This window comes from Balaenoptera musculus, chromosome 4, assembly GCF_009873245.2.
Source record: "Balaenoptera musculus isolate JJ_BM4_2016_0621 chromosome 4, mBalMus1.pri.v3, whole genome shotgun sequence".
Taxonomy (NCBI): domain Eukaryota; kingdom Metazoa; phylum Chordata; class Mammalia; order Artiodactyla; family Balaenopteridae; genus Balaenoptera; species Balaenoptera musculus.
This window is the reverse complement of record NC_045788.1, coordinates 53,685,178-53,712,190: the sequence shown is the minus strand read 5'-3', so window position 1 is coordinate 53,712,190 and position 27,013 is coordinate 53,685,178. Positions and strand designations below refer to the sequence as shown.

The 27,013-nt window shown below is 37.7% G+C and overlaps 1 protein-coding gene across 3 annotated transcripts in view; it reads right to left on the bottom strand.

Annotated features, from left to right (window-relative positions):
* NAALADL2 (N-acetylated alpha-linked acidic dipeptidase like 2) overlaps positions 1-27,013 on the bottom strand; it is a 1,542,421-nt gene that overhangs the window by 49,628 nt on the left and 1,465,780 nt on the right. For all 3 annotated transcript variants that reach the window (XM_036850518.1, XM_036850517.1, XM_036850516.1), the window contains one exon: positions 16,172-16,370. In XM_036850518.1, coding sequence (XP_036706413.1) covers positions 16,172-16,370 — 199 coding nt within the window. The remainder of the gene's footprint in view (positions 1-16,171; positions 16,371-27,013) is intronic.

Genomic DNA, 27,013 nt, shown 5'->3' with positions numbered 1-27,013 from the left:
TCCTCTTTGATTTCTTCAGTGATCCATTGGTTGTTTAATAGCATATTGTTTAGCCTCCACATGTTTGTGGTTTTTACAGTTTTTTTTCTGGTAGTTGCTTTCTAATCTCATAGCTTTGTGGTCAGAAAAGATGCTTCATATGATTTCAATTTTCTTAAATTTACCAAGGCTCGGTTTGTGGGCCAGCTCTTGATCAGTCCTGGAGAATGTTCCATGTACATTTGAGAAGAATGTGTATTCTGCTGCTTTTGGATGGACTGCTCTATGAATATCAATTAAGTCCATCTGGACTAATGTGTCATTCAAGGCCTATGTTTCCTTATTGATTTTTTGTCTGGATGATCTGTCCATTGATGAAAAGTAGGGTGCTAAAGTCCCCCACTATTATTGTGTTACTGTCGAGTTATCCTTGTATGGCTGCTTGGAGAATCTCAATATATAAGGTAAATACTATGTTGGGTGCATATATATTAACAATTTTTATATCTTTTTCTTAGATTGATACCTTGATCATCATGTAGTGTCCTGCTTTGTGTGTTGTAACAGTCTTTATGTTAAAGCCTGTTTTTTCTGATATGAGCATTGCTATTCCAGCTTTCTTTTGGTTTCCACTTGCATGGAATGCGTTTTTCCATCCCCTCACTTTCAGTCTGCACTTTCAGTCTGTATGTGTCCCTAAGTAAGTCTGAAGTGGGTCTCTTGTAGACAGCACATATACGGGTCTTGTTTTTGCATCCATTCAGCTAGTCTAGTCTTTTGGTTGGAGCATTTAATCCATTTACTTTTAAGGTAATTATCGATATGTATGTTCTTACTGCCATTTTGTTAATTGTTTTGGATAGGCTTTTATAAGTGTTTTTTCTTCCCTTCCTCTTTTTTTTTCCTCATGTGATTTGATGACTAACAACTTTAGTGTTGTGTTTGGATTCCTTTTTCTTTTGTGTGTGTGTGTATATCTATTGTAGGTTTTTAGTTTACAGTTACCATGAGGTTTTTATACAGAAGTCTATATATAAACAAGATTGTTTTTAGTTGCTGGTCTTTTTTAATTTCAAATGTATTTCCAGTGTCCTGAATTTGTGGTCTCCTCTTTGTACAACTGCTGGTTTTGATATCACATTTGTGTGCAGATGATTTCCTACCTTACAGTATACTGTATGTTTGCCTTTACTAGTGAGCTTTTCCATTTATAATTTTCTTGGTTCTAGTTGTGGCCTTTTCTTTTCTCCCTAGAGAAATTCCTTTAGCATTTGTTGCAAAGCTAGTCTGTCAGTGCTGAATTCTCTTAGCTTTTGCTTGTCTGTAAAGGTTTTGATTTCTCCTTCAAAACTGAATGAAAGCCTTGCTCAGCAGAGTATTCTTTGTTGCAGCTTCTTCCCTTTCATCACTTTAAATATATCGTGCCACTCCCTGCTGGCCTGCAGAGTTTCTGCTGAGAATATTATAGGAATTCCCTTGTATGTTATTTGTTGCTTTTAATATTTTTCCTTTGTCTTTAATTTTTGTTAATTTGATTACTATGTATCTTGGCATGTTCCTCCTTGGGTTTATCCTGCCTGGGACTCCATGCACTTCCTGGACTTCAGTGACTGTCTCCTTTCCCATGTTGGGGAAGTTTTTAGCTATTATCATCTCTTCAAATATTTTCTCAGATCTTTTCTCTCTCTCTCCTCCTTCTGGAACCCCTATACTGAGAATATTGGTGCATTTAATGCCCCTGCCTCTGAGGAGACACTCTGATACTAGCAAGTAGGTCTGGTCCAGGCTCTTATGAGGTCACTGCTTTTTTTCCTGGGTCCTGGTGTGCAGAAGACCCTGTATGCACCCTCCAAGAGTGGAGTTTCTGTTTCTCCCAGTCCTGTGGAATTCATGCAATCAATCAAACCCCACTGGCCTTCATAGCCAGATTCTCTGGGAGCTCCTCCTCCCATTGCCAGACCCCCAGGCTGGGGAGCCTGACATGGGGCTCAGAACTTTCACTCCTGTGGGAGAACTCTGTGGTATAATTATTTTCCAGTTTGTGGGTCACCCACCTGGTGGGTATGGGATTTTATTTTATCACGGTTAAGCCCCTCCTACCATCTCATGTGGCTTCTTCTTTGTCTTTGGATGTAGGATATCTTTTTTGGTAGGTTCCACCTTTTTTTTTTTTTTTTGATTGTTTTTCAGCAGTTAGTTAGTTGTGATTTTCATGTTTTCATAAGAAGAGGTGAGCTCACATCTTTCTATTCTTCCATCTTATCTCTGTCCATGGTAGAGGTATTCTAAATCACTTGAGGAGCTGAGAAAAATCCCCTGAGGGCTGTGGCAGGGGAAGAGGAAGAGTAACCATCAGGAAACCCTTCCAGGATGTTCTCTATCAATCACAAAGGCCTATTGTCCAGAGGAAAGATTTTGTCAAAGAGCAATACTGAAATATTATCCCAGCTTGGGGAGGGGAATTTCACCCCTCTCCAGCCTTCCTGTTTCACCACATGATCAGCAATTCCACTCCTAAATCTTAACCCAAGAAAAAAATCTAAAAGCAAATTGTATGGCAAAAGAGGAAAGGCAATTCAATGAGAAAGAATAGGCTTTTCAACAAATGGTGCCAGCACAAGACATCCACATGCAAAAATAATGAATCTAGACAGACAGTGATCTTATACCTTTCACAAAAATTAACAGGAAATGGATCAGTGACCTAAATATAAAACACCAAACTATAAAACACCTAGAAGACAACATAGGAGAAAAATCTAGGTGACCTTGGGTTTGATGGATTTTTAGATACAACAAACAAACACCAAAAGCACAATCCATGAAAAAAAAAATCAATAAGTTGGATTTAATTAAATTAAAACAACTTCTGCTCTACAACAGGCACGCTTAAGAAAATAGTTGCAATATTCATATCTGATAAAGGATTGGCATCCAAAATATAAAAAGAGCTCTTAAAACTCAATAATAAGAAAACAAATAATTCAATTTAAAAGATAGGGAAAAGATCTGAACAAGCAAACACCTCACCAAAGAAGAAATACAGATAGAAAGTAAGTACATAAAATGATGTTCAACATCATATGTCAGTCATTAGAGAACTGCAAATTAAAAAATGATATAACAATACTGACAAGAGCAAATGCTGACAAGGATGTGGAGCAACCAAAAACCTTATTTATTGCTAGTGGGATTGCAAAATGGTATAGCCACTTTGGGAGACAGTTTGGCAGTTTCTTGCAAAACTATACATAGGCTTATCATATGATCCAGCAGTTGTGCTCCATATTTTTACCCAAATGAATTGAAAATGTACATCCACACAAGAACCTGCCCACAAATGTATGTAAAAGCTTTGTTCATAATTGTGAAAATTTGAAAGCAACTAAAATGTCTTTCAATAGGTGAATGGATAAACAAACTGGTACATCTGTGCAATGGAATATTGTTCAGTGATAAAAAGAAAGTAATATGAAGGAAACAATTTCATATTGCTAAGTGATGAGGCCCATATGAAAAGGTTATATGCTGTATGATTCAAACTGTATGACATTCTAGAAAATGCAAAACTGTGGACATAGTAAAAAGGCCAGCAGCTCAGGGAGGAGAGAGGGAAAGATGGATAGGTGGAGCACAGATTTTTTTTTTAGGGCAGTGATACTGAAATGGTGGATACATGCTATTATACACTTGTCAAAAATCCATAGAATGTAAAAAACAAAAAGTAAACCCTAGCATAAACTGTGGACTCTTTAGTTAATAATGCATCAATATTGGCTCATCAACTATAACAAACATACTAAGCTAATGTAAGATGTTAATAATAGGGGAACTATGTGTTTGTTGGGAGATGAGGGGACTGTGTGTGTATATGTGTGTGTGAAGGGTTATATGGGAACTCTCTGTGCTTTCTACTCAATTTTTCTCTGAACCTAAAATATTTTTTTACAAATATATATTTTAGTGGAGAATGCGTAGGTCACTGGGTCATACTGCTTACTCTGCCTTTGCACAGTAATAACTACAGGGAGTTAAAACAAAGCCAACAACAAAACACAGATGCCACAAGATCTCATCTGCAGATATGCCAGTCCCTTGGAAGCAGTAGAGTAGTACATATTAGAATCATAGTAAAAGAAGGAGGGAGAGAGAAAATTCAGAATACTTAAGGAAATATTGATATATAATCCCCTCCCTACTCAGGGGCAACGATTTACATTTTACACTGCTGAATTTTGATAGTAGTAATATTTTTGCAATGTTTTGTAGTTTTCAACACACTTTCACTATCACTATCATAGATAGATAGTCCCTGATCATATATATCATTGCATCTGCTCTCCACTGCCTACCAAGCTCAGTACATCTGGAGCCCTTTGCAGCTTTTCATTACACCATTGCAGTCATATCACTGTGCTCTTTCTTGCTCCCCTCCCTCAGGATTAGAAGAATCTCCCTTGACTGTAGAGGTTGTGAAGCTTAATGCAGTGAATATGCATTGAATCCGACTTTTAGAGCTAGAAGGGACTTTCGAAATTTCTATCAACAGATTATCATACAATTACATGGAAAACCAGAGATACTGAGTGCCTTAACCAACTGGCTGGAGAAATGGGCAGAGAGGAGACTCTTTCCACTACTAAACCGTGCTTCATTTGCCTAGTTCCATGCGAACTCTAAAAAAAAAAAAACCCAAATAAGATTCGAATCTCGTTTGCTAAATTCTTCAATTCTTCCTTAATACCATCTCCCAAATTTGCTCTTTGCTCTTCGTTCCTGACCCCAGTGTGCCAAATCATGTTCTCAGCATTCCATACCATTTTTACACCCGTAGTCTCCCTGACTTCCCAACTCCAGGGCACCCTATCTGGAGCACCAGGTAAATCTAACACAAATTTTTTCATGGCTTCTTTTGTGTAAAAAATAATAACTAAATTCCAAACCTCTCAACAGAGCACTCATGGGACTCTGTAACTAACTTGATTCCTTCCTACCTCTCCATAATCATTAACTAAATAACCATTCAAACAACTCCACTTCCTGTGCTTCACTCCTCAGCACACCATACACAACCTCTACTTTGTGTCTCTCTTCACACTGTCCTCCCCTGGTAATGCTCCCTGCCTTAGTCAGTTTGGGCTGCTACGACGGAATACGATAGACTGAGTGACTTATAAACAACACAAATTTATTTCTCACAGTTCTAGAGGCTGGGAAGTCCAAGATCAAGGTGCAGGCAGATTCTGTGTCTGGTGAAGGCTTGCTTCATGGTCTATAGATGGCTCTGTCCTCACATGGCAGTAGGGATGAGGGAGCTCTCAGGAGTCTCTTTTATAAGAAGAATGCTAATCCCATTAATGAGGGTTCTGCCCTCATGACCTAATTATCTCCCAAAGGTCCCATCTCCAAATATCATCATTAGATCTCAACATACGAATTTTGGGAGGACACAAACATTCAGTCTATATAGCACTCCCTAATTTACTGGGCATCCTACCATTCCCTCAAACCCAGATAAATTTCTCCCTTTTCCTATAAATTCTTTTTTGAATGCCACAAGGTAATAATTTCTCTGTTCACTGAATCCCAATAGCACTTCTTACCTGTAGCATTCATTGGGCACTTTGCATAAGTAAGTGTTCTGGAAATTTATTTGAATTATTATTTATATATTTTATCTCTTGAGTTAGGCTAAATTCCTTGAAGGTAGGGATCTTATATTGCCAGTTTTCATCAGTATGCTGGCACAGAGCAGTGTTCAATGAGGATTTATTTATGAGCATGAGAGTCAGTCAGTTTTAGATGTAATATAGGACTTGAAATCTTTGAATTTTCTGATGCCAAATAATGGGGAAAATTCTTTCACATATTCCAAAAATAAGATATTTCAGTGTTTAGTGACACTCCTTTTTGTTTTAATGTCTCCTCTGAGACATGATCCAAATTCCAAATGCAACATTTAGCTTTATACAGTGAACTTCTGTCAACAGTTTTCTTAAAAAGCAAATCACATTTGACTTCCTTCTTGTATATTTGATGAGAATTGTCATGACACCATTGGTTTGAAGAGTGAGACTCTTACATGGATAACATCTTTAAAGGTTCCTTAACAAACTTAAAAAAAAAAAGAACACTGTTCACCAAATGTTCTTTTGTACAATGTAATTAACAATTTTATCTTTTCTCCAAATAGTTGTCATTATAAATAATCAATTTTTCCATCTTCCTAAAGTCTATATCATCCTGTCATACTCATCTTTTTTCCTCTCCCATAAAGGAAGAGCTTCCAAGAATTGAGAATAGAAAGTCTACTGCAATTTTGAAATTTTTGTTTCAATAATAATTAGAAATGTGAATTCTCTACCAAGAAAAAAAATAAAGTAGGATGATTTGTTATATATTTCAGAAATAAAGTAAAAATTCATGACAATCTTGGAATAAAGGTCAGTTAGAAAAATCAGAATGAAGTATTTAATCTATCTGTACTGTTGGCATATATGTGAAAATAGAGCCAAGGAGAAGAATGCAAACATGTATTTTTTCAATAATTAGAGTAATAGTTTAAAATAATGCCAAAATATTGAATCATAAGCTTTCAACTACAAAGTTTGTTATATGAGTTAGAACATTATCATAATCAACATTTTGGGCCTTGCACACTGGAATACAAGGTATGCTGTAATCATATTATTAACAGGAGAAAATATCACTTGCTTAATCATTGTTAACTCAGAGGAAAACAAATATTTTCTTTTCTACTCCAAATGCCTGATAAAGTAAATTGTTGAAGGGATAATAAAGTTTACTATACACATAACTCAGACCACAGAGGTCTCCTGGATTTAGTGCAAGTGCCAAAAAGGGCAAAGGGAGAAAGTTTTATATATTTCATAATATATAAAACTATGTCCTTAATATAGGATACTAATATCTGAATTTTTTATAAACTAAAAGTGAACGAAATATAACTTACATAATATATTCTAAAAGATATAATTTATCTACTTTGATAAAGACTTTTTGATAATGCTGGAGTTAATAATGTAGTTTAATTTTTCTCTTTAGCAGTCATTACACCTACCATACACTATATTTTACTAAATTACCTTGTTCATTCTGTTTCCCCATTCCCCCCCCCAGCTGGAATATAACCTCATCAGGGCAGATGTTTTTAACTTGCGGTGACTCCTTTCTCTGGTGCTTACAAGAGTACCTGGGGCTTACAAAGTGCCTTAAAAGCGTCTGCTGTGATAAATAAATGTTTTCCAAAGTCTTATAATACAGAGTCATAATGTTAAAAAGATGATACAAAATAAAGATTTTAAATGTGAACTTGAGATTAAAATCAATCATGAAGGAAAATCCTCAAATATCAGAAGTCAGAAAAGGTTTTTTATTACAAAAGGGTCTCATTCCATCATCTCATTTTATAGATGCAGAAATTAAAGTGTAGAGAGATCAAGTGATTTGTCAGATCACAGAATTTTGGTACTAAAAGTCATCTTAAACCTCATGTACCCCAAATATTGAGGTGCTTAGGGCTGCTTAGCCTGTTTTAATACCTACAGTGGTAATGAGTTCACCACTCTATAAAAGCATCATACTGTTTTTTTGTTTGTTTGTTTGTTTTTAGTAGGTATTTATTGGAGTATAATTGCTTCACAATACTGTGTTAGTTTCTGTTGCACAACAAAGCAAATCAGCCATATGCATACACATGTCCCTATATCCCCTCCCTCTTGAGCCTCCCTCCCATCTTCCCTATCCCACCCCTCTAGGTCATCACAAAGCACTGAGCTGATTTCCCTGTGCTATGCTACTGCTTCCCACCAGCCAACTATTTTACGTTCCGTAGTGTATATATGTTGATGCTACTTTCACTTCACCCCAGCTTCACACCCCCCCATGTCCTCAAGTCCGTTTTCTATGTCTACCCCTTTATTCCTGCCCTGAAACTAGGTTCATCAGTACCATTTTTTTTTTTTTTAAGAACACAACTTGATAGAAATTTTTCTCATATGTAATTAAGATTTGTATTCCTATGTTTCAATTCTTTAGTCTTAGTTGTAGCTTTGGTCATACACGATATGTGTAGTCCAGGGTGTTATTTGTGTGTGTGTGTATATATATATTATACATACAGCTGATGTGGTGCAAAAGTACTTTTATGAAGAGAGTTCTGGGCCAAATAGTTTTCTTACCTTACTCTTTCTCCAACACCTCTTTGTCTCCCACCTTTTCCCATGATAAACCCTGAACTAGACATATATATATAAATAATATATATATGCCTACTGTGTGTGTGTACACATACATATATCCAAAAAATATATACATATATACACACACACGTGTTTCTATTGAATGTTATACACATACATTATATGTGCATCTGTTACACAAAGAGGTGTGTGTTTTTATCTTTCGTGCTTTATACAAAAATCAAATAAAACATTTAAAACAGGTGATCCAAACAAGATAGAGTAGAAGGACATGAGCTCACCTCTTCTCAAGGAAACACCAAAATCACCACTAACTGGTGAACAACCATTGAAAAAAACCACTGGAACCTACCAAAAAAGATACTGAACATCCAAATACAAAGAAGACGTCACAACAAGATGGTAGGAGGGGTTCAATCACATTAAAATCAAATCCCATAACCCCCAGGTGGATGACCTGCAAACTGGAAATAAATATATCAAAGAAGTTCTACCACAGGAGTGAAAGTTCTGAGCCCCATGTCAGGCTTCTCAGCCTGGGGGTCTGACAATGGGAGGAGGAACCTCCAGAGAATCTGGCTTTGAAGGCCAGCAGGGTTTGATCACAGGAATTCCATAGGACTGGGAGAAACAGAAACTCGACTCTTGGAGGGTGCATGCAGGGTCCTGTGCATACCCAGATCCAGGGGAAAAAAAACAGTGACCACATAAGAGCCTGGGTCAGACCTACCTGCTAGTACTAGAGGGTCTCCTGTGGATGTTGGGGGCAGCTGTGGTTTACCGCGGGGACAAGGACATTGGCAGCGGCAGTTCTGGGTAGTACACATTGGCGTGAGCCCTTTTGGAAGCCTCCATTTTCTCACCAAGACTTGGTCCCACACAACAGCCTGTAAGCTCCAGTGCTAGGACACCTCAGGCCAAACTACCAACAGGGCAGGAAAACAGCCCCACTCATCAGCAGACAGGTTGCTTAAAGTCTTCCTGAGCAAACAAACAGCTGCCTGCTAAACATGCCCCTTGACACGGCCCTGGCCATGAGGGAAAAGAACCAGCTACAACCACCAGTGAGCAGGAACCATTCCCTCCAAGCAGGAAGCCTGCACAAGCCTCTTAGACAGCCTCATCCACCAGGGGGCACACAGCAGAAGCAACAACTACAACCTGGCAGCCTGTGGAACAGAAACCACAATCACACAGAAAGTTAGACAAAATGAGATGGCAGAGAAACATGTCCCAGATAAAGCAACAAGACAAAACCCCAGAAGAACAATGAAGTGAAGTGGAGATAGGCACTCTACCCAAAAAGAATTTAGTGTAATGATAGTAAAGATGATCCAAGATCTCAAAAAAAGAATGGAGGCACGGATCAAGAAGATACAAGAAATGTTTAACAAAGACCTAGAAGAACTAAATAACAAACAGAGATGAGCAATACAATAATTGAAATGAAAAATACACTGGAAGGAATCAATAGCAGAATAACTAAGGCAGAAGAATGGATAAGTGAGCTGGAAGACAGAATGGTGGAAATCACTGCCTCAGAACAGAATAAAGAAAAAAGAATGAAAAGAAATGAAAACCTCCTAAAAGACCTCTGGGATGACATTAAATGCACGAACATTCGCATTATAGAGGTCCCAGAAGGAGAAGAGAGAGAGAAAGGACCTGAGAAAATACTTGAAGAGGTAATAGTTAAAAACGTCCCTAACATGGGAAAGAAAACAGTCACCCAAGTCCAGGAAGCACAGGGAGTCCCAGGCAGGATAAACCCAAGGAGGAACATGCCAAGACACATAGTAATCAAACTGACAAAATTTAAAGACAAAGAAAAAATATTAAAAGCAACAAGGGAAAACAACAAATAACATACAAGTGAATTCCCATAAGATTATCAGCAGATTTCTCAGCAGAAACTCTGCAGGCAAGAGGGAGTGCCATGATATATTTAAAGTAATGAAAGGGAAGAAGCTACAACCAAGAATACTCTACCCAGCAAGGCACTCATTCAGTTTTGACAGCAAAATCAAAAGATTAACAGATAAGCAAGAGCTAGGAGAATTCAGCACCAACAGACAAGCTTTGCAACAAATGCTAAAGGAATTTCTCTAGGCAGACAAGAAAAGGCCATAACTAGAAACAGAAAATTACAAATGGAAAAAAGCTCACCAGTAAAGGCAAAAATACAGTAAAGGTAGGAAATCATCTACACACATATATATCAAAACAAGCAATTGTGTGAAGAGGAGAGCACAAATGCAGGACATTGAAAATGCATTTGAAATTAAAAGAACAGCAACTTAAAACAATCCTGTTATATATAGACTTCTATATCAAAACCTTCTGGTAACTGCAAACCAAAAATCTACAATAGATACACACACACAAAAGAAAAAGGAATCCAAACACAACACTAAAGTTAGGCATCAAATCACAAGAGAAAACAACAAAATCACCTACAAAATCATATCCAAAACAATTAACAAAATGGCAGTAAGAACATACATATCAATAATTACCTTAAACATAAACAGATCAAATGCCCCAACCCAAAGACATAGACTATCTGAATGGATACAAAAATAAGACCCATATATATGCTGTCTATAAGAGACCCACTTGAGATCTAGGGACACATACAGACTGAAAGTGAGGTGATGTAAAAAGTTATTCAGTGCAAATAGAAATCAAAAGAGAGCTGGAATAGCAATGCTCATATCAGAAAAAACAGGCTTTAAAATAAACTGTTACAAGACACAAAAAAGGACACTAGGACACTACATAACGATCAAGGAATCAATCCAAGAAAAAGATATAACAATTGTAAATATATATGCACACAACATTGGAGCCCATCAATATGTAAGGAAAACACTAAGAGCCATAAAAGGAGAAATTGACAGTAACACAATAATGGACTTTAATACCCCACTTTCATCAGTGGACAGATCATCCAGACAGAAAATCAATAAGGAAACACAGGCATTGAATGACACATTATACCAATTGGAGTTAATTGATATTTATAGAGCATTCCATCCAGAAGCAGCAGAATACACATTCTTCTCAAATGTACATGGAACATTCTCCAGCACTGATCAAGAGCTGGCCCACAAAGTGAGCCTGAGTAAATTTAAGAAAATTAAATCATATAAAGCATCTTTTCTGACCACAAAACTATGAGATTAGAAAGCAAGTACCAGAAAAAACGTGTAAAAACCACAAACATGTGGAGGCTAAACAATATGCTATTAAACAACCAATGGATCACTGAAGAAATCAAAGAGGAAATCAAAAAATACCTAGAGACAAATGAAAATGAAAGCATGATGATCCAAAACCTAAGGGTTGCAGCAAAAGCAGTTCTAAGAGGGAAGTTTATAGCAATACAATCTTACCTCAGGAAATAAGAAAAATCTCAAATAAACCACTGAACTAACTTTACACCTAAAGCAACTAGAAAAGAAGACCAAACAAAACCCAAAGTTAGTAGAAGGAAAGAAATCATAAAGGTCAGAGCAGAAATAAATGCAGTAGTGACAAAGAAAGCAATAGAAAAGATCAATGAAACTAAAAGCTGGTTCTTTGAAGAGATAAACAAAATCGATAAACTTTTAGCCAGACTCATCAAGAAAAAAAGGGAGAGGATTCAAATCAATAAAGTTAGAAATGAACAAGAAGTTACAACAGACAGCATAGAAATACAAAGGCTCATGAGAGACTACCACATGCAACTCTATGCCAATAAAATGGACAACCTGGAAGAAATGGACAAATTCCTAGAATGGTACAATCTCCCAAGACTGAACCAGGAAGAAATAGAAAATATGAACAGACCAATCACAAGTAATGAAATTGAAACTGTGATTAAAAAACTCCCAGCAAACAAAAGTCCAGGACCAGATGGCTCCACAGGCAAATTTTATCAAACATTCAGAGAAGAGTTAACATCTATCTTCCTGAAACTGTTCAAAAGAATCATAGAGGAAGGAATGCTCCCAAACTCATTCTACAAGGCCACCATCACCCTGATATCAAAACCAGACAAAGATACCACAAAAAAAGACAATTACAAACCAATATCACTGATGAACATAGACACAAAAATCCCCAACAAAATACTAGCAAACTGAATCCAACAATACATTAGAAGGATCACAATCCATGATCAAGTGGGATTTATTCCAGGGATGCAAGCCTTTTGCAATATCTGCAAATCAATCAGTGTGATACACCACATCAACAAATGGAAGAATAAAAACAATATGATCATCTCAGTAGATGCAGAAAAAACTTTTGACAAAATCGAACACCCATTTATGATAAAAACTCTCCAGAAGGTGGGCATAGAGGGAACCTACCTCAACATAATAAAGGCCATGTATGACAAACCTACAGCCAACATCATAGTAAATATTGAAAAGTTGAAAGCATTCACTCTAAGATCAGGAACAAGACAAGGATGTCCACTCTTGCAACTTTTGTTCAATATAGTTTTAGAAGCCCTAGCCACGGCAATCAGAGAAGAAAAAGAAATAAAGGGAATCCAAACTGGAAAAGAAGAAGTAAAACTGTCACTTTTTGCAGTTGACATGATATTATATAGAGACAATTCTAAAGATGCTACCAGAAAACTGCTAGAACTCATCAATGAATTCGATAAAGTTGCTGGAGGCAAAATAAATACACAGAAATCTCTTGCATTCCTATACACTAAGAACAAAAGATCAGAAGGAGAAATTAAAGAAACAATCCCCTTTACCATCACATCCAAAAGAATAAAATACCTAGGAATAAACCTACCTGAAGAGGCAAAATACCTATACTCCAAAAACTATAAAACACTAATGAAAGAAATCAAAGATGCCACAAACAGAAGGAAAGATATACTATGTTCTTGGACTGGAAGAATCAATATTGTCAAAATGACTATACTACCCAAGGCAATCTACAGATTCAATGCAATCCCTATCAAATTACCAATGACATTTTTCACAGAACTAGAACAAGAAAATCTTAAAATTTGTATGGAGACACAAATGATCCCGAATAGCCAAAGCAATCTTGAGAAAGAAAAATGGAGCAAGAGTAATCATGCTCCCTGTCTTCAGACTATACTACAAAGCTACAGTCATCAAAATAGTATGGTACTGGCACCAAAACAGAAATATAGATTAATGGAATAAGATTGAAATCCCAGAAATAAACCCAGGATCTATGGTCAATCAATCTATGACAAATGAGGAAGACTATACAATGGAGAAACAACAATTTCTTTAATAAATGGTGCTTGGGGAACTGGACAGCTAAATGTAAAAAAAAAAAAAAAATTAGAATATTCTATAACACCATACACAAAAATAAACTCAAAATGGTTTAAAGACCTAAATATAAGACCGTATACTATAAAACTCTTAGAGGAAAACATAGAACACTCTCTGACATAAATCATACCAGTATCTTTTTTCTATCTGTCTTCCAGAGTAATGGAAACAAAAAAATAAACAAGTGGGACCTATTTAAACTCAAAAGTTTTTGCACAGCAAGGGAAACCATAAATAAAACAAAAGACAACCCACAGAAAGGGAGAAAATATTTGCAGATGATGCAACTGATAAGGGATTAATCTCCAAAATTTACAAACAGCTCATGCAGCTCAATATCATAAAAACAAAGAACCCAATAAAAAAATGGGCAGAAGACCCAAATAGACATTTCTCCAAAGAAGACATTCAGGCGGGCAAGAGGCATGTGAAAAGATGCTCAACACCACTAATTATTTGAGAAATGCAAAACAAAACAACAATGATATATCACCTCACATCAGTCAGAATGGCCATCATCAAAAAGTCTACATACAGTAAATGCTGGAGTGGGTGTGGAGAAAAGGGAACACTCCTACGCTGTTGGTAGAAATGTAATTTGGTACAGCCACTATAGAGAACAGTATGGAGGTTCCTTAAGAAACTAAAAACAGAACCAGCATTCAATCCAACAATCCAACTGCTGAGTATATATCTGAAGAAAACTATGGTTTGAAAGGATACATGCACCCCATGTTCATTGCATCACTGTTTACAATAGCCAAGACATGGAAGCAACTTAAATGTCCATTGACAGAGGAATGGATAAAGAAGATGTGGTACATATATACAATGGAATATTACTCGTCCATTAAAGAGAATGAAATAACGACATTTGGAGCAACATGGATGAACCTGGAGATTATCATACTAAGTGAAATATGACAGAGAAAGACAAATATCATATGATATCGCTTATGTACAGAATCTAAAAAAATGATACAAATGTACTTATTTACAAAACAAACAGACTTAGAGAACAAACTTATGGTTGCTTGGGTGAAGGGTCAGGGGGAGGGATAGATGGTTGTTTTGGACTGACATGTACACACTGCTACATTTAAAATAGATAACCAACAAGGACATAATGTATAGCACAGGGAATGCTGCTCAATACTCTGTAATAACCTAAATTGGTAAAGAACTTGAAAAAGAATAGATACATGTATATGTATAACTGAATCACTTTGCTGTACACCTGAAACTAACACAACATTGTTAATCAACTATACTCCAACATAAAATAAAAATCTTTTAAAAAGAAACAGAAAAAACATTTTTAGTAAAGTGAGAGACAGGACATTCTCTGAAGTCTGCTCTATTATTTTGGCCAGTCCTTTAGCCTTTCTGATACAAGTTTTTCCATCTATAAGATGGGGACACTAAGAGTACCCAATCCATTGGCTGTTTTGCTGGGATTAAATTAATTAATGCGTGGAGAGTCTTTAACATAGTGCCCGAGACATATTTAGTGGTCAATAAATGTTACTTATTAAAAAAAAAACCAAAACATTTAAAACATGTTATCTTTTAAACTCCATTTTCCCTCTTTGTTTAATTTCTACTATTTCCAGAACCTCAAAAACAAGTACATATTTGTATCATCCTTAGTCTAAGAGCCTAAATTGAATCCCTCTTCTATGTGAAAATTGTTTTATTAAAATATGATAAATTGTTAAAATGTTTCCAGAAGTCACTCTATTGTGACCCTCTAACCAAATATGTCTAATCCCCTGGTTGTTTCAAGATTCCTGTAAATTCCACTCTCCTTGAATATTAAACATACTTAACTCCCTCTTAAAATGTAGTTTCTAGAATTAAACACAATGCTCTAGAAGTGGACTTACTAGGACAGAATAATATAGACTTATCTCCTGATTCATTCAAGAAAGTGTATTTCTCACAGTACAACCTATAAATCCATTTGGTTTTTCAGTAGCTATGACACCTTTGATTCATATTGACTTTAATTGTAAAAAAAAATCCTAGTCATTTTTTATATGATACTGCTAAACCATTATCATATAGATATAAATTATATCTACAGATAATATCAATATTTACAGGTATAAAGAAAAATAAAGTTTTCTTTATTCTCTATTTATGCAGTTGAACTTTGCTTTGGGGGAGGAGAATGCTCCTCAAATTGTAGATATAGGACTTCCCTGGTGGCGCAGTGGTTAAGAATTCACCTGCCAATGCAGGGGACACAGGTTCGGGACCTGGTCCAGGAAGATCCCACATGCCGTGGAGCAACTAAGCCTGTGCACCACAGCTACTGAGCCTGTGCTCTAGAGCCCGCATGCCACAACTACTGAAGCCCACGCTCCTAGACCCCATGCTCCACAACGAGAGGCCAAAGCAAGGAGAAGCCCGCACACCACAATGAAGAGTAGCCCCCGCTCGCCGCAACTAGAGAAAGCCTGCGTGCAGCAACAAAGACCCAACGCCACCAAAAATAAATAAATTTGTTTAAAAAAATTGTAGATATAATAATTTCTTCACATTAAAAAAATAGTGTTATGTTCACAGAAGGTACATATTCTGAACGTTAAACACAAATATTTCATTGAGAGGCATAAAAATACAAATTTTGAGCACACGTCCTACCTGTAAAACCCCGGGGGTGCACGCTGCACCAGGAAGCTCTTCTCCATGTCTTGGAGAACCTCATTCAGCATCCGCACACGGATGGGAGCTCTTTCCTTGGGGTCATTAGCAGGACGCATCTCATCTGATTGAAAGAGTTCAGCGCTCTCCCGCAGGCGTGAGGCCAGGGCTAGCAGTTGAGGTGTGTTGGGTTGATCACCTGGTAAAGATAAATGGGCCAGTCTCAGAAGAGAGAATATCAAGGGCACAAAGTAAACATTTTATAATCATGATGTCAAAAGGAAGATTCACCATCAATTCTACTTTTATAATCCTTCCACCAAAAATATTCTGGCTAAATATATTCTACTAAAAGTATTAAATTTATTACTACTACTACTGATTACTGCTAATAATAATAATACCAGTAAATAGGAACTGATTGTTGAGAGACTGCAATGTTCCCGGCACTGTCAAGCCGTTCACATAATTATCTTATTTAATATTCACCCAACCCTGTATGGGCATGTCCATTTCATAGAAGCTGAGAATTAATTAAGGTAAGCAAACTGCCACAGATCATCAAGCAAGTAAATGACAGGTAAGAATTAGAAGCCTTATCTTTCTGACTCAAAAATTCATGCTCTTAATGGAGTATCCTGTATTTAGAAAAAAAATTGTAAAATGAATTGTTATCTTCCCTTCTGAGAACATGAGATATGTTACCCTATATTGTTATGTGTCTACTGAGCTCTTTTTACTTTGCTGGAGTGTTCCTGTAATTTGAAGTTGAAATACACCTTTGATTTGAAAATACACTAAAAACTATCTTATGTAATGTTTGTATTGTTTTGTTTTCCTTTTGAGATGATTTTTGTTTGTTGTTTTTTTTCCTTTTGTTATGTAACTTACTGGAAGTCATTCTGATATGAATGGTGGTAGCAAAAGGATCACAGGATGTTCTTTTGACTAAGGGAAAGGTTGCATTTTATAGTAATTACAGCCACCAGATCCTGGAGCCAGATGACTTGAGTTCAAATCCCTGCTCTACCACTTAGTAGCTGTGTGATGTTGGGCAAGTTACTGAGCCTTAGTGTCCTTATCTGTGAAATGAACATAATAATAGCACCTGCTTTATAACTTTGTTAATGAGAGTTAAATGATTAATATTTGTAAAGTACTCCCCTACAGGTAGGCAGTTCCTAGCTGGTGTTTAAACTTAATACCTTGTTTAAAAAGCATTCTTTAATCATATCACGAGGGGGTCTTCCATCATCATCTTCTTCCAGATAGCTGCACCATTAGATGCAGTCTTTGGATGAGGCAACAGTCAGTGGTGTCATTCTCAGACTAGGTACAACTGACTCCAACAAGGTCAGCACTGCACTAGGGAGGATTACTTCAAGTCAAGGTAATGAGATGCACATGGACCTGGTAAATCTCAGCTGGAAATCCTGAGAGCATGGCATTAAGATAAACAGGTGGAGGATTGAAAAGAGGCCTTATGGGACCTTCACTTAGGAAAGTCTCGGCAAAAGGGAAATGTCACAAAGGAACTCTTTCTTTAAATGAAGTCTAAGGGTAAGGGTCACCAACTCCCAAAACACCTGGTCTTTGTGAAAATGCAGATTCCCAGACATGCTGAATTTCTTTAGGGTCCAGGAATCACAATTTCAACATGCTACTCAGATTATTCCTTACATCTTAAAGTTTAAGAAGCACTGTAGAGAGGTTATGTGCTAAGAAAATGAAAACTAGTTTAGAATTATAACTGTGGTATAAAATATGTCTGTCATAGAATTACTAACCTTTCATATAGTGATCTTTATTTTCTCTCACCTTCATTTGATGGGGATGATTTTATATGTCAGTTTCATTATAGCCCAGCATAGTTCTGACACTCAATAATTGTTTACTGTTTACTGAATAAACAAAGTAGATTCAATAACATTTTTAGAAAAAATACAATAAAAAATGAGAACTATGTAAAGAAATAAATGGTTTTTATGAGGGCTGCAAAGAGAGCCTTCTTCGTAGCGCTCTGTTCACTGAAATTAACAAAATGAATAAAATCAATTGTAGGAGTTCATAGGGTTTTGGTATTTTGATGTTTTCATTAGTAATCTTGTTTGATTTCAGAACAAAACTTGAGAATGCAAGAGGCGATATTTCCGCTCATTGAGAAAATCTAGCCTCTTAAATGATAATAATGACATTTTATGAAAATATGGTTTATCTTATTGTGGCTAACCAAATTTAATATATGGAAAACTTATAGAAAATATCTTTTTGCACAAGGAAAGAATAAGATGGATAAGACACATTTGGATGACACTAGAATTGAAAGACTGAACAACAGAAAAAGCAAGTTCGACATCCTTAAGAGTCTTCCATTTAAAAAGGAAAAATCTCTTCAGATCTAACATACACTACAGAATTGAAGACATTACCACTAAACCAAGTGAGACAAATTGTACCATTTACCTTATTTAGCTTTAAATGAATTTATCTTTCATGGTGGTGTGGGCAGAGAAAATTGACAGTTTTAGGAACTGGCTGGTTCCAGAAAGGATCCTGATAGTGGAAACCTGCCACCACAGCATACCCTATGCATTACTTCAAGAATATGAGGTTACAGATTGAAAAGTAGCTTTACTTCCAATGTTCACACAATCATTTTGATATATAACTGATGTTCCAAAGATTCCTCATAGCCATTTCCATGACCCAAATGATTGTCTCTTCGTGATCCTTAGGATAACTACTAGAATGTCAGCTCTGTGAGGGAAGAGATTTTTGTCTGTTTCATTCACTACCATTTCCCCAGCACATAAAACTATGCCTGGCAAATCATTTACTGAATGAATGTGTGAATTATGTACTGTGATCATAGGATCATAGCATCTGCAATATTTTTAGCCTTATCTTTCCTTTCCTTGACTGAAAAGAACCCCATAAGATCAGCAAATATGTTTTCTCTCTCTTTTTATCTCTGTATCCTAGCACAATACCTGGTATACAGTAGTCATTTACTAAATATCTTATCGAGTATATGTTGAATTATAAGATAATGTCTTATTTGAGATACCTTCTTATATTAAATTACACCTAAAAAATCAGGGAGATATTTAGTGCATGATGAGCATCAACAAATGTTATTTCCTATACTTTCTTGCTAAATATCAATACTAGTTGCAGTCAAAAGGAAAAAAAATTTAAAAGAAGGTATTTTAGGGTAATGATAGGTTATATTAAACTAAACTGAATTAAAATATGTCCTACCAATAACACCCCCCCCCAAACTAAGAATATGTAAAGCATCATTTAAGGCACAGTGAATGTCAGAAAACAGAGAACTAATTGAGGCTCTTAACAGTTCAGTTTTAATGAATAATAAGTCCATTTGACCAAAGAACATCAACTAGGAGATAGAGATTTCTCTCAGAGAGGGTAAATACAATTATCTTGAAGTTGTACATAGTACATGGAGTCTAAAGACCATCTAAAGACCAAGGACTCGTTATCCAAAACCATAAGAGTCTGGTTTACTTAATCATTATCAATGTGGACTTGAACAGAGTACTTAATACTGATGTTCTGTAGCTTCCTTGGGGAAAATGGTCATTTTACTTTCTAAGCATTTAAATCACTATATAAACACAAGTTACCATTATCAGAGCACATAAACTAAACACAAATTAGTACCAACTCATTTGCTAAAGGCATGCACAAAATACTGTAACGGCTTTACTAACAATTTTATTCTCAGAGACATTTCTTATCACTTCCCCCAAATCATGGCCCCCCACAACTGTATCACACTTCTCCCCATATACACTTTAATAAAGATTTCCAATTTTATTTTGCAGTGCCTGTGAATCTGGAGGCAGTTTTTCTTTTCTGTGCACGGCATCTCAAACCTCTGAAGAACAAGGAAAGGGGTAATAGAAAGGGTAAAAGAACTAGGGAGTGAACAAGATGATGGAATAGTAGGATGTGAAGCTCACCTTCTCCCACAAATACATCAAAAATATATCTACATGTGGAACAGTTCTAACAGAATATCTACAGAATGCTGACAGAAGACCTCAGACTGCTGAAAGATCAAGAAAATCTCCATGTAACTGGGTAGGAAAAAAGAAAAAAAAAAGAAAGGAATTGGGTCAGGACTTGAGCCCCTGGGAGGGAGGTGTGAAAGAGGAAAGGTTTCTGCACCAGGGGAAGCCTCCTCACTGGCAGGGAGATCGGCCGGGACAGAAGGTGAGCTTTAGAGCCTCAGAGGAGAGTGTAGCAGCTGGTTTGTGGTAGCCAGAGCAGAGGAAGAACTGCACAGGTGGTCATTGCTGCCACCCGGCACTCCCCAGCCTGATGCACATCCACCAGTGCTGGCAGGGGCTGGGTGCTGGAACTTGGGCTTCAGGGAATCAGAACTGGGGAGAGGACTGGGGTTGGTTGTGTAGAGACAGACTAAGGGGGCTGGAATCTAGTGCAACTGTGGCTGGGGGTGTACTCGGAGGAAGCCTGGGCCGCTTAGAGACCAGTCGTCATTGTTTGGGGGGTGCGCTAGGGGAGGAGCTGGGCACAGATTGTAGCCTTTTCCCCTGTGCACATGCTCGCAGAGGGCAGGACACTGCCTGCACGGCCTCCAGGGGCTGTCATGAGATGCCACTGCCACTTGCCCAAACACCAGGAGTGGTTGTGGGCCCCTGCGCCTCCCCCTCAGACCCCAGGAATGTTCATGAGCCACTGCTGCCAACCTTGCAGACACCAGGAGTTGTGAGCTGCCTCCACTCCCATCGTGTGCTCCAGGGGCATGCCTGAACCACCACCACTGAGAATCCCAAGACCAGGCACCAGTCACCACATCTGCACACCCCTATCAAGGGGATAATGACCAGTACATGCTGAGGAAAAAGGCAACAGGCATCCATACTAAAAACAGCCTTCACTGCAAATATACTAAACCCACACAAATTACACAGGGATGCCCCCACATGTAAATAGCCCTTCAAGACCATAGTAGATAATTGTTTCTCCTAAACTCACAGAGTAAGAGAAATACAAGTAAAATGAAGAAACAGAGGAACCACGCCCAGTTAAAAGACCAAGAGCATTCCCCCGAAAGAACAAATGAAACAGAACTCTTCAGTTTAATAGACACCAATTTCAAAAAGGAGACAATGAAAATACTGAAGGAATTAAGAAAGCCTAGACAAAAATAGAGTATTGTAAAAGGAACTAGAAATTATAAAGAAGAACCAAGAAAAATTAGAAAACTCATTTGCAGAGATGAAAGCTGAGCTAAAGGCAATGAATAGCAGAATGAATAATGCAGAAGAACAAAAAAGTGACCTGGAAGATAGAACAATGGAAATCACCCAATCAGTACAGAAGACAGAAAGCCAAATTAAAAAATAAATAAATAAATAAATAAGAGACCTATAGGATAATATAAAGCATGCCAACCAAACAAAATAGGGATTCCAGAAGGGGAGGAAAGAGAAAAGGGGATTGAAAATGTATTTAAAGAAATTACGGTTGAAAACTTCCCAAACCTAAAGAAGGAAACAGATATCCAGGTACAGGAAGCACAGAGAATCCCAAGCAAGATAAACCCAAACAGACCTACACCAAGACATATTATAATAAAAATGGCAAAAAAATGTAAAGAGAGGATTCTGAAGGGAGCAAGAGAAAAACCAAGAGTTAATTACAAGGGAACCCCCATAAGACTGTCAGCTGATTTCTCCTCAGAAATGTTGCAGGCCGGAAGGGAATGGTATGATATATTCAAAGTCTTAAAAGGGAAAAATCTGCAACCTAGTATAGTCTATCCAGCAAGATTATCATTTTGAATAGAGGGAGAGAGAAAGAGTTTCTCAGACAAGCAAAAACTAAAAGAATACAGCAATATTAAACCTATCCTAAAGGAAATATTGAAAGGTCTTTTCTAAATAGAAAAGAAGTGAGAATCTATAGGAAAGAGAAAATTACAACTGGAAAATAAATCACTTAAATATGTCAGTACACAGATTAAAAAAAAAATTAAATTTTCTGTGAAAGTGATGACAACAATGAACAGCAAAAAAGATGAACATGCAGATGTAAAAGAGGACATCAGAATCATAAAATGTGGGGGAGGAGAGTAAGAATATGTAGATGTTTTTTCCTAGAATGTGTTTGAGCCAGTATGACTACCTGTCAAAGGCAAGTAGATATAGGAAGGGGTTAACATACTTGAAAAACAGGGCAACCACAAATCAAAAACATACAACAGATTGGCTAAAACCAAAAGGAAGAGAATATAAGTATAATACAAAAGAAAATCATCAAACCACAAAAGGAAAAACAAAAAGGAAAAGAAAAGGACAAAGAAGAAATATAAAATCAATGGGCAAACAAGGTTTAAAATGGCAATAGATACATAGCTATCAATAATTACCTTAAATGTCAATGGACTAAATGCTCCAATCAAAAGACACAGAGTGGCAGATTGGATAAAAGAATAAGAGCCTACTGTATGATGCCTACAAGAGACCCACTTTAGGGCAAAGGAGACACATAAATTGAAAGTGAGGGGGTGGAAAAAGATATTTCATGCAAACGGAAATGACAAGAAAGTGGGGGTCACAATACTCACATCAGGCAAAATAGACTTTAAAACAAAGGCCGTAAAGAAAGATAAAGAAGGACACTATATAATAATAAAAGCACCAATACAAGATTTTACACTTGTCAATATATAAGCACCTAATATAGGAGCACCCAAATACATAAAAGAAATACTAACAGACATAAAGGGAGGAATTGACAGGAATACAATAATAGTTGCAGACAGAGAAACAATAAGGCAACAAAGATCCTAAATGATACAACAGAACAGTTAGATGTAATTGATATTTTCAGGACATTACATGCAAAGAAAACCCCAGAATACACATTCTTTTCAAGTGCACATGGAACATTCTCTAGGACTGACCACATACTATGGCACCAAGTAAGCCTCAACAAATTTAATAGTATAGAAATTATCTCAAGCATCTTCTGACCACAACAGCATGAAACTAGAAATTAACCACAGAAAAAGAAACAAGAAAAAAACTATTACATGGAGACTAAATAGGCTGCTACAAAAAAAAAAAAAAGTGTCGATGAACTCAAAGAGGAAATTTAAAAATACCTTGAGACAAAATACAGTGAGGGGAGGAGCTTCAAGATGGCAGAAGAGTGAGATGTGGAGATCACCTTCCTCCCCACAAATACATCAGAAATACATCTACATGTGGAACAACTCCTAAAGAACACCTACTGAACGCTGGCAGAAGACCTCAGACCTCCCAAAAGGCAAGGAACTCCCCACGTACCTGGGTAGGGCAAAAGAAAAAAAAAATAGAGACAAAAGAATAGGGACGGGACCTGCACCAGTGGGAGGGAGCTGTGAAGGAAGAAAGGTTTCCACACACTAGGAAGCCCCTTCGTGGGCGGAGACTATGGGTGGCAGAGGGGGTAAGCTCTGGAGCTACAGAGGAGAGCACAGCAACGGGGGTGTGGAGGGCAAAGTGGAGAGATTCCCGCACAGAGGATCGGTGCTGACCAGTGCTCACCAGCCCAAGAGGCTTGTCTGCTCACCCGCCAGGACGGGCAGGGGCTGGGAGCTGAGGCTTGGGCTTTGGAGGTTGGATCTCAGGGAGAGGACTGGGGTTGGCTGCATGAACACAGCCTGGAGGGGGCTAGTGTGCCACAGCTAGCCGGGAGGGAGTCTGGGAAAAAGTCTGGAGCTGCTAAAGAGGCAAGAGACTTTTTCTTGCCTCTTTGTTTCCAGGTGCGCGAGGAGAGGGGATTAAGAGCGCCGCTTAAAGGAGCTCTGGAGACTAGTGCGAGCTGCGTCTATCAGCGCGGACCCCATAGATGGGCATGAGACTCTAAGGCTGCTACTGCAGCCACCAAGAAGCCTGTGTGCAAGCATAGGTCACTATCCACACCTCCCCTCCCGGGAGCCTGTGCAGACCACCACTGCCAGGGTCCCGTGATCCAGGGACAATTTCCCCGGGAGAACGTACGGCGTGCCTCAGGCTGGTGAAACGTAACGCCAGGCTCTGCCGCCGCATGCTCGCCCCGCATCCGTACCCCTCCCTCCCCCTGGCCTAAGTGAGCCAGAGGCCCCGAATCAGCTGCTTCCTTAACCCTGTCTTGTCTGAGCAAAGAACAGACGACCTCAGGTGCCCCACACGCAGAGGCAGGTCCAAATCGAAAGCTGAACCCTGGGAGCTGTGCGAACAAAGAAGAGAAAGGGAAATCTCTCCCAGCAGCCTCAGGAGCAGTGGATTAAATCTCCACAATCAACTTGATGTACCCTGCATCTGTGGAGTGCCTGAATAGACAAGGAATCATCCCAAATGGAGGAGGTGGACTTTGGGAGCAATGATATATGTATTTTTTTCACTTTTTCTCTTTTTGTGAGTGTGTATGTGTATGCTTCTGTGTGTGATTTTGTCTGTATAGCTTTGCTTTTACCATTTGTCCTAGGGTTCTGTCTGTCCGTTTTTTTTTTGTTTTTTTATTACTTAAAAAATTTTTTTTCTTAATAATTATTTTTTATATTAATAACTTTATTTTACCTTAATTTACTTTATTTTATTTTATTTTATCTTCTTCTTTCTTCTTTTTTTCTCCCTTATATTATGAGCCATGTGGATGACAAGCTCTTGGTGCTCCAGCCAGGAATCATGGCTGTGCCTCTGAAGTGGGAGAGCCAAGTTTAGGACACTGGTCTGCAAGAGACCTCCCAGCTCCACGTAATATCAAATGAGGCTTCCTAAAATCACAATAAGGCCACAGACACCCCAAAACACACCAACAGACATGGACCTGCCTACCAGAAAGACAAGATCCAGCCTCATCCACCAGAACACAGGCACTAGTCCCTTCCACAAGGAAGCCTACACAACCCACTGAACCAACCTTAGCCACTGGGGGCAGACACCAAAAACAACGGTAACTACTAACCTGCAGCCTGCGAAAAGGAGACCCCAAACACAGTAAGTTAAGCAAAATGAGAAGACAGAGAAACACACAGCAGACGAAGGAGCAAGGCAAAAACCCACCAGACCTAACAAATGAAGAGGAAACAGGCAGTCTACCTGAAAAAGAATTCAGAATGATGATAGTAAAGATGATCAAAATCTTGGAAATAGAATGGAGAAAATACAAGAAACGTTTAACAAGGACCTAGAAGAACTAAAGAGCAGAAAAAAAAAGTGATGAACAACACAATAAATGAAATTCAAAATTCTCTAGAAGGGATCAATAGCAGAATAACTGAGGCAGAAGAACGGATAAGTGACGTGGAAGATAAAATAGTGGAAATAACTACTGCAGAGCAGAATAAAGAAAAAAGAATGAAAAGAATTGAGGACAGTCTCAGAGACCACTGGGACAACATTAAACGCACCAACATTCGAATTATAGGGGTCCCAGAAGAAGAAGAGAAAAAGGGACTGAGAAAATATTTGAAGAGATTATAGTTGAAAACTTCCCAAATATGGGAAAGGAAATAGTTAATCAAGTCCAGGAAACACAGAGAGTCCCATACAGTATAAATCCAAGGAGAAACACGCCAAGACACACATTAATCAAACTATCAAAAATCAAAAAAACAACAAATATTAAAAGCAGCAAGGGAAAAACAACAAATAACACATAAGGGAATCCCCATAAGGTTACCAGCTGATCTTTCAGCAGAAACTCTGCAAGCCAGAAGGGAGTGGCAGCACATATTTAAAATGATGGAAGAGAAAAACGTACAACCAAGATTACCCAGCCAAGGATCTCATTCAGATCTGATGGAGAAATTAGCACCTTTACAGACAAGCAAAAGCTAAGAGAATTCAGCACCACCAAACCAGCTTCACAACAAATGCTAAAGGAACTTCTCTAGGCAGGAAACACAAGAGAAGGAAAAGACCTGCAATAATAAACCCAAAACAAGAAAATGGTAGTAGGAACATACATATCGACAATTACTTACACGTAAATGGATTAAATGCTCCCACCAAAAGACATATATTGGCTGAATGGATACAAAAACAAGACCCGTATATATGCTGTCTACAAGAGACCCACTTCAGACCTAGGGACACATACAGACTGAAAGTGAGGGGATGCAAAAAGATATTCCATGCAAATGGAAATCAAAAGAAAGCTGGAGTAGCAATTCTCATATCAGACAAAATAGACTTTAAGACAAACACTATTAAAAGAGACAAGGACACTACATAATGATCAAGGGATCAATCCAAGAAGAAGATATAACAATTGTAAATATTTATAAACCCAATATAGGAGCACTTCAATACATAAGGCAAATGCTAACAGCCATAAAAGGGGAAATCTACAGTAACACAATCATAGTAGGGGGCTTTAACACCCCACTTTCACCAATGGACAGATCATCCAAAATGAAAATAAATAAGGAAACACAAGCTTTAAATGATACATTAAACAAGAAGGAATTAATTGATATTTATAGGACATTCTATCCAAAAACAACAGAATACACATTATTCTGAAGTGCTGATGGAACATTCTCCAGGATCATATCTTGGGTCACAAATCAAGCCTTGGTAAATTTCAGAAAATTGAAATTGTATCAAGTATCTTTTCTGACCACAACGCTATGAGACTAGATATCATTTACAGGAAAAAATCTGTAAGAAATACAAACACATGGAGGCTGAACAACACAGTACTTAATAACCAAGAGATCACTGAAGAAATCAAAGAGGAAAGTAAAAAATAACTAGAAAGAAATGAAAATGAAGACACGACGATCCAAACCCATGGGATGCAGCAAAAGCAGTTCTA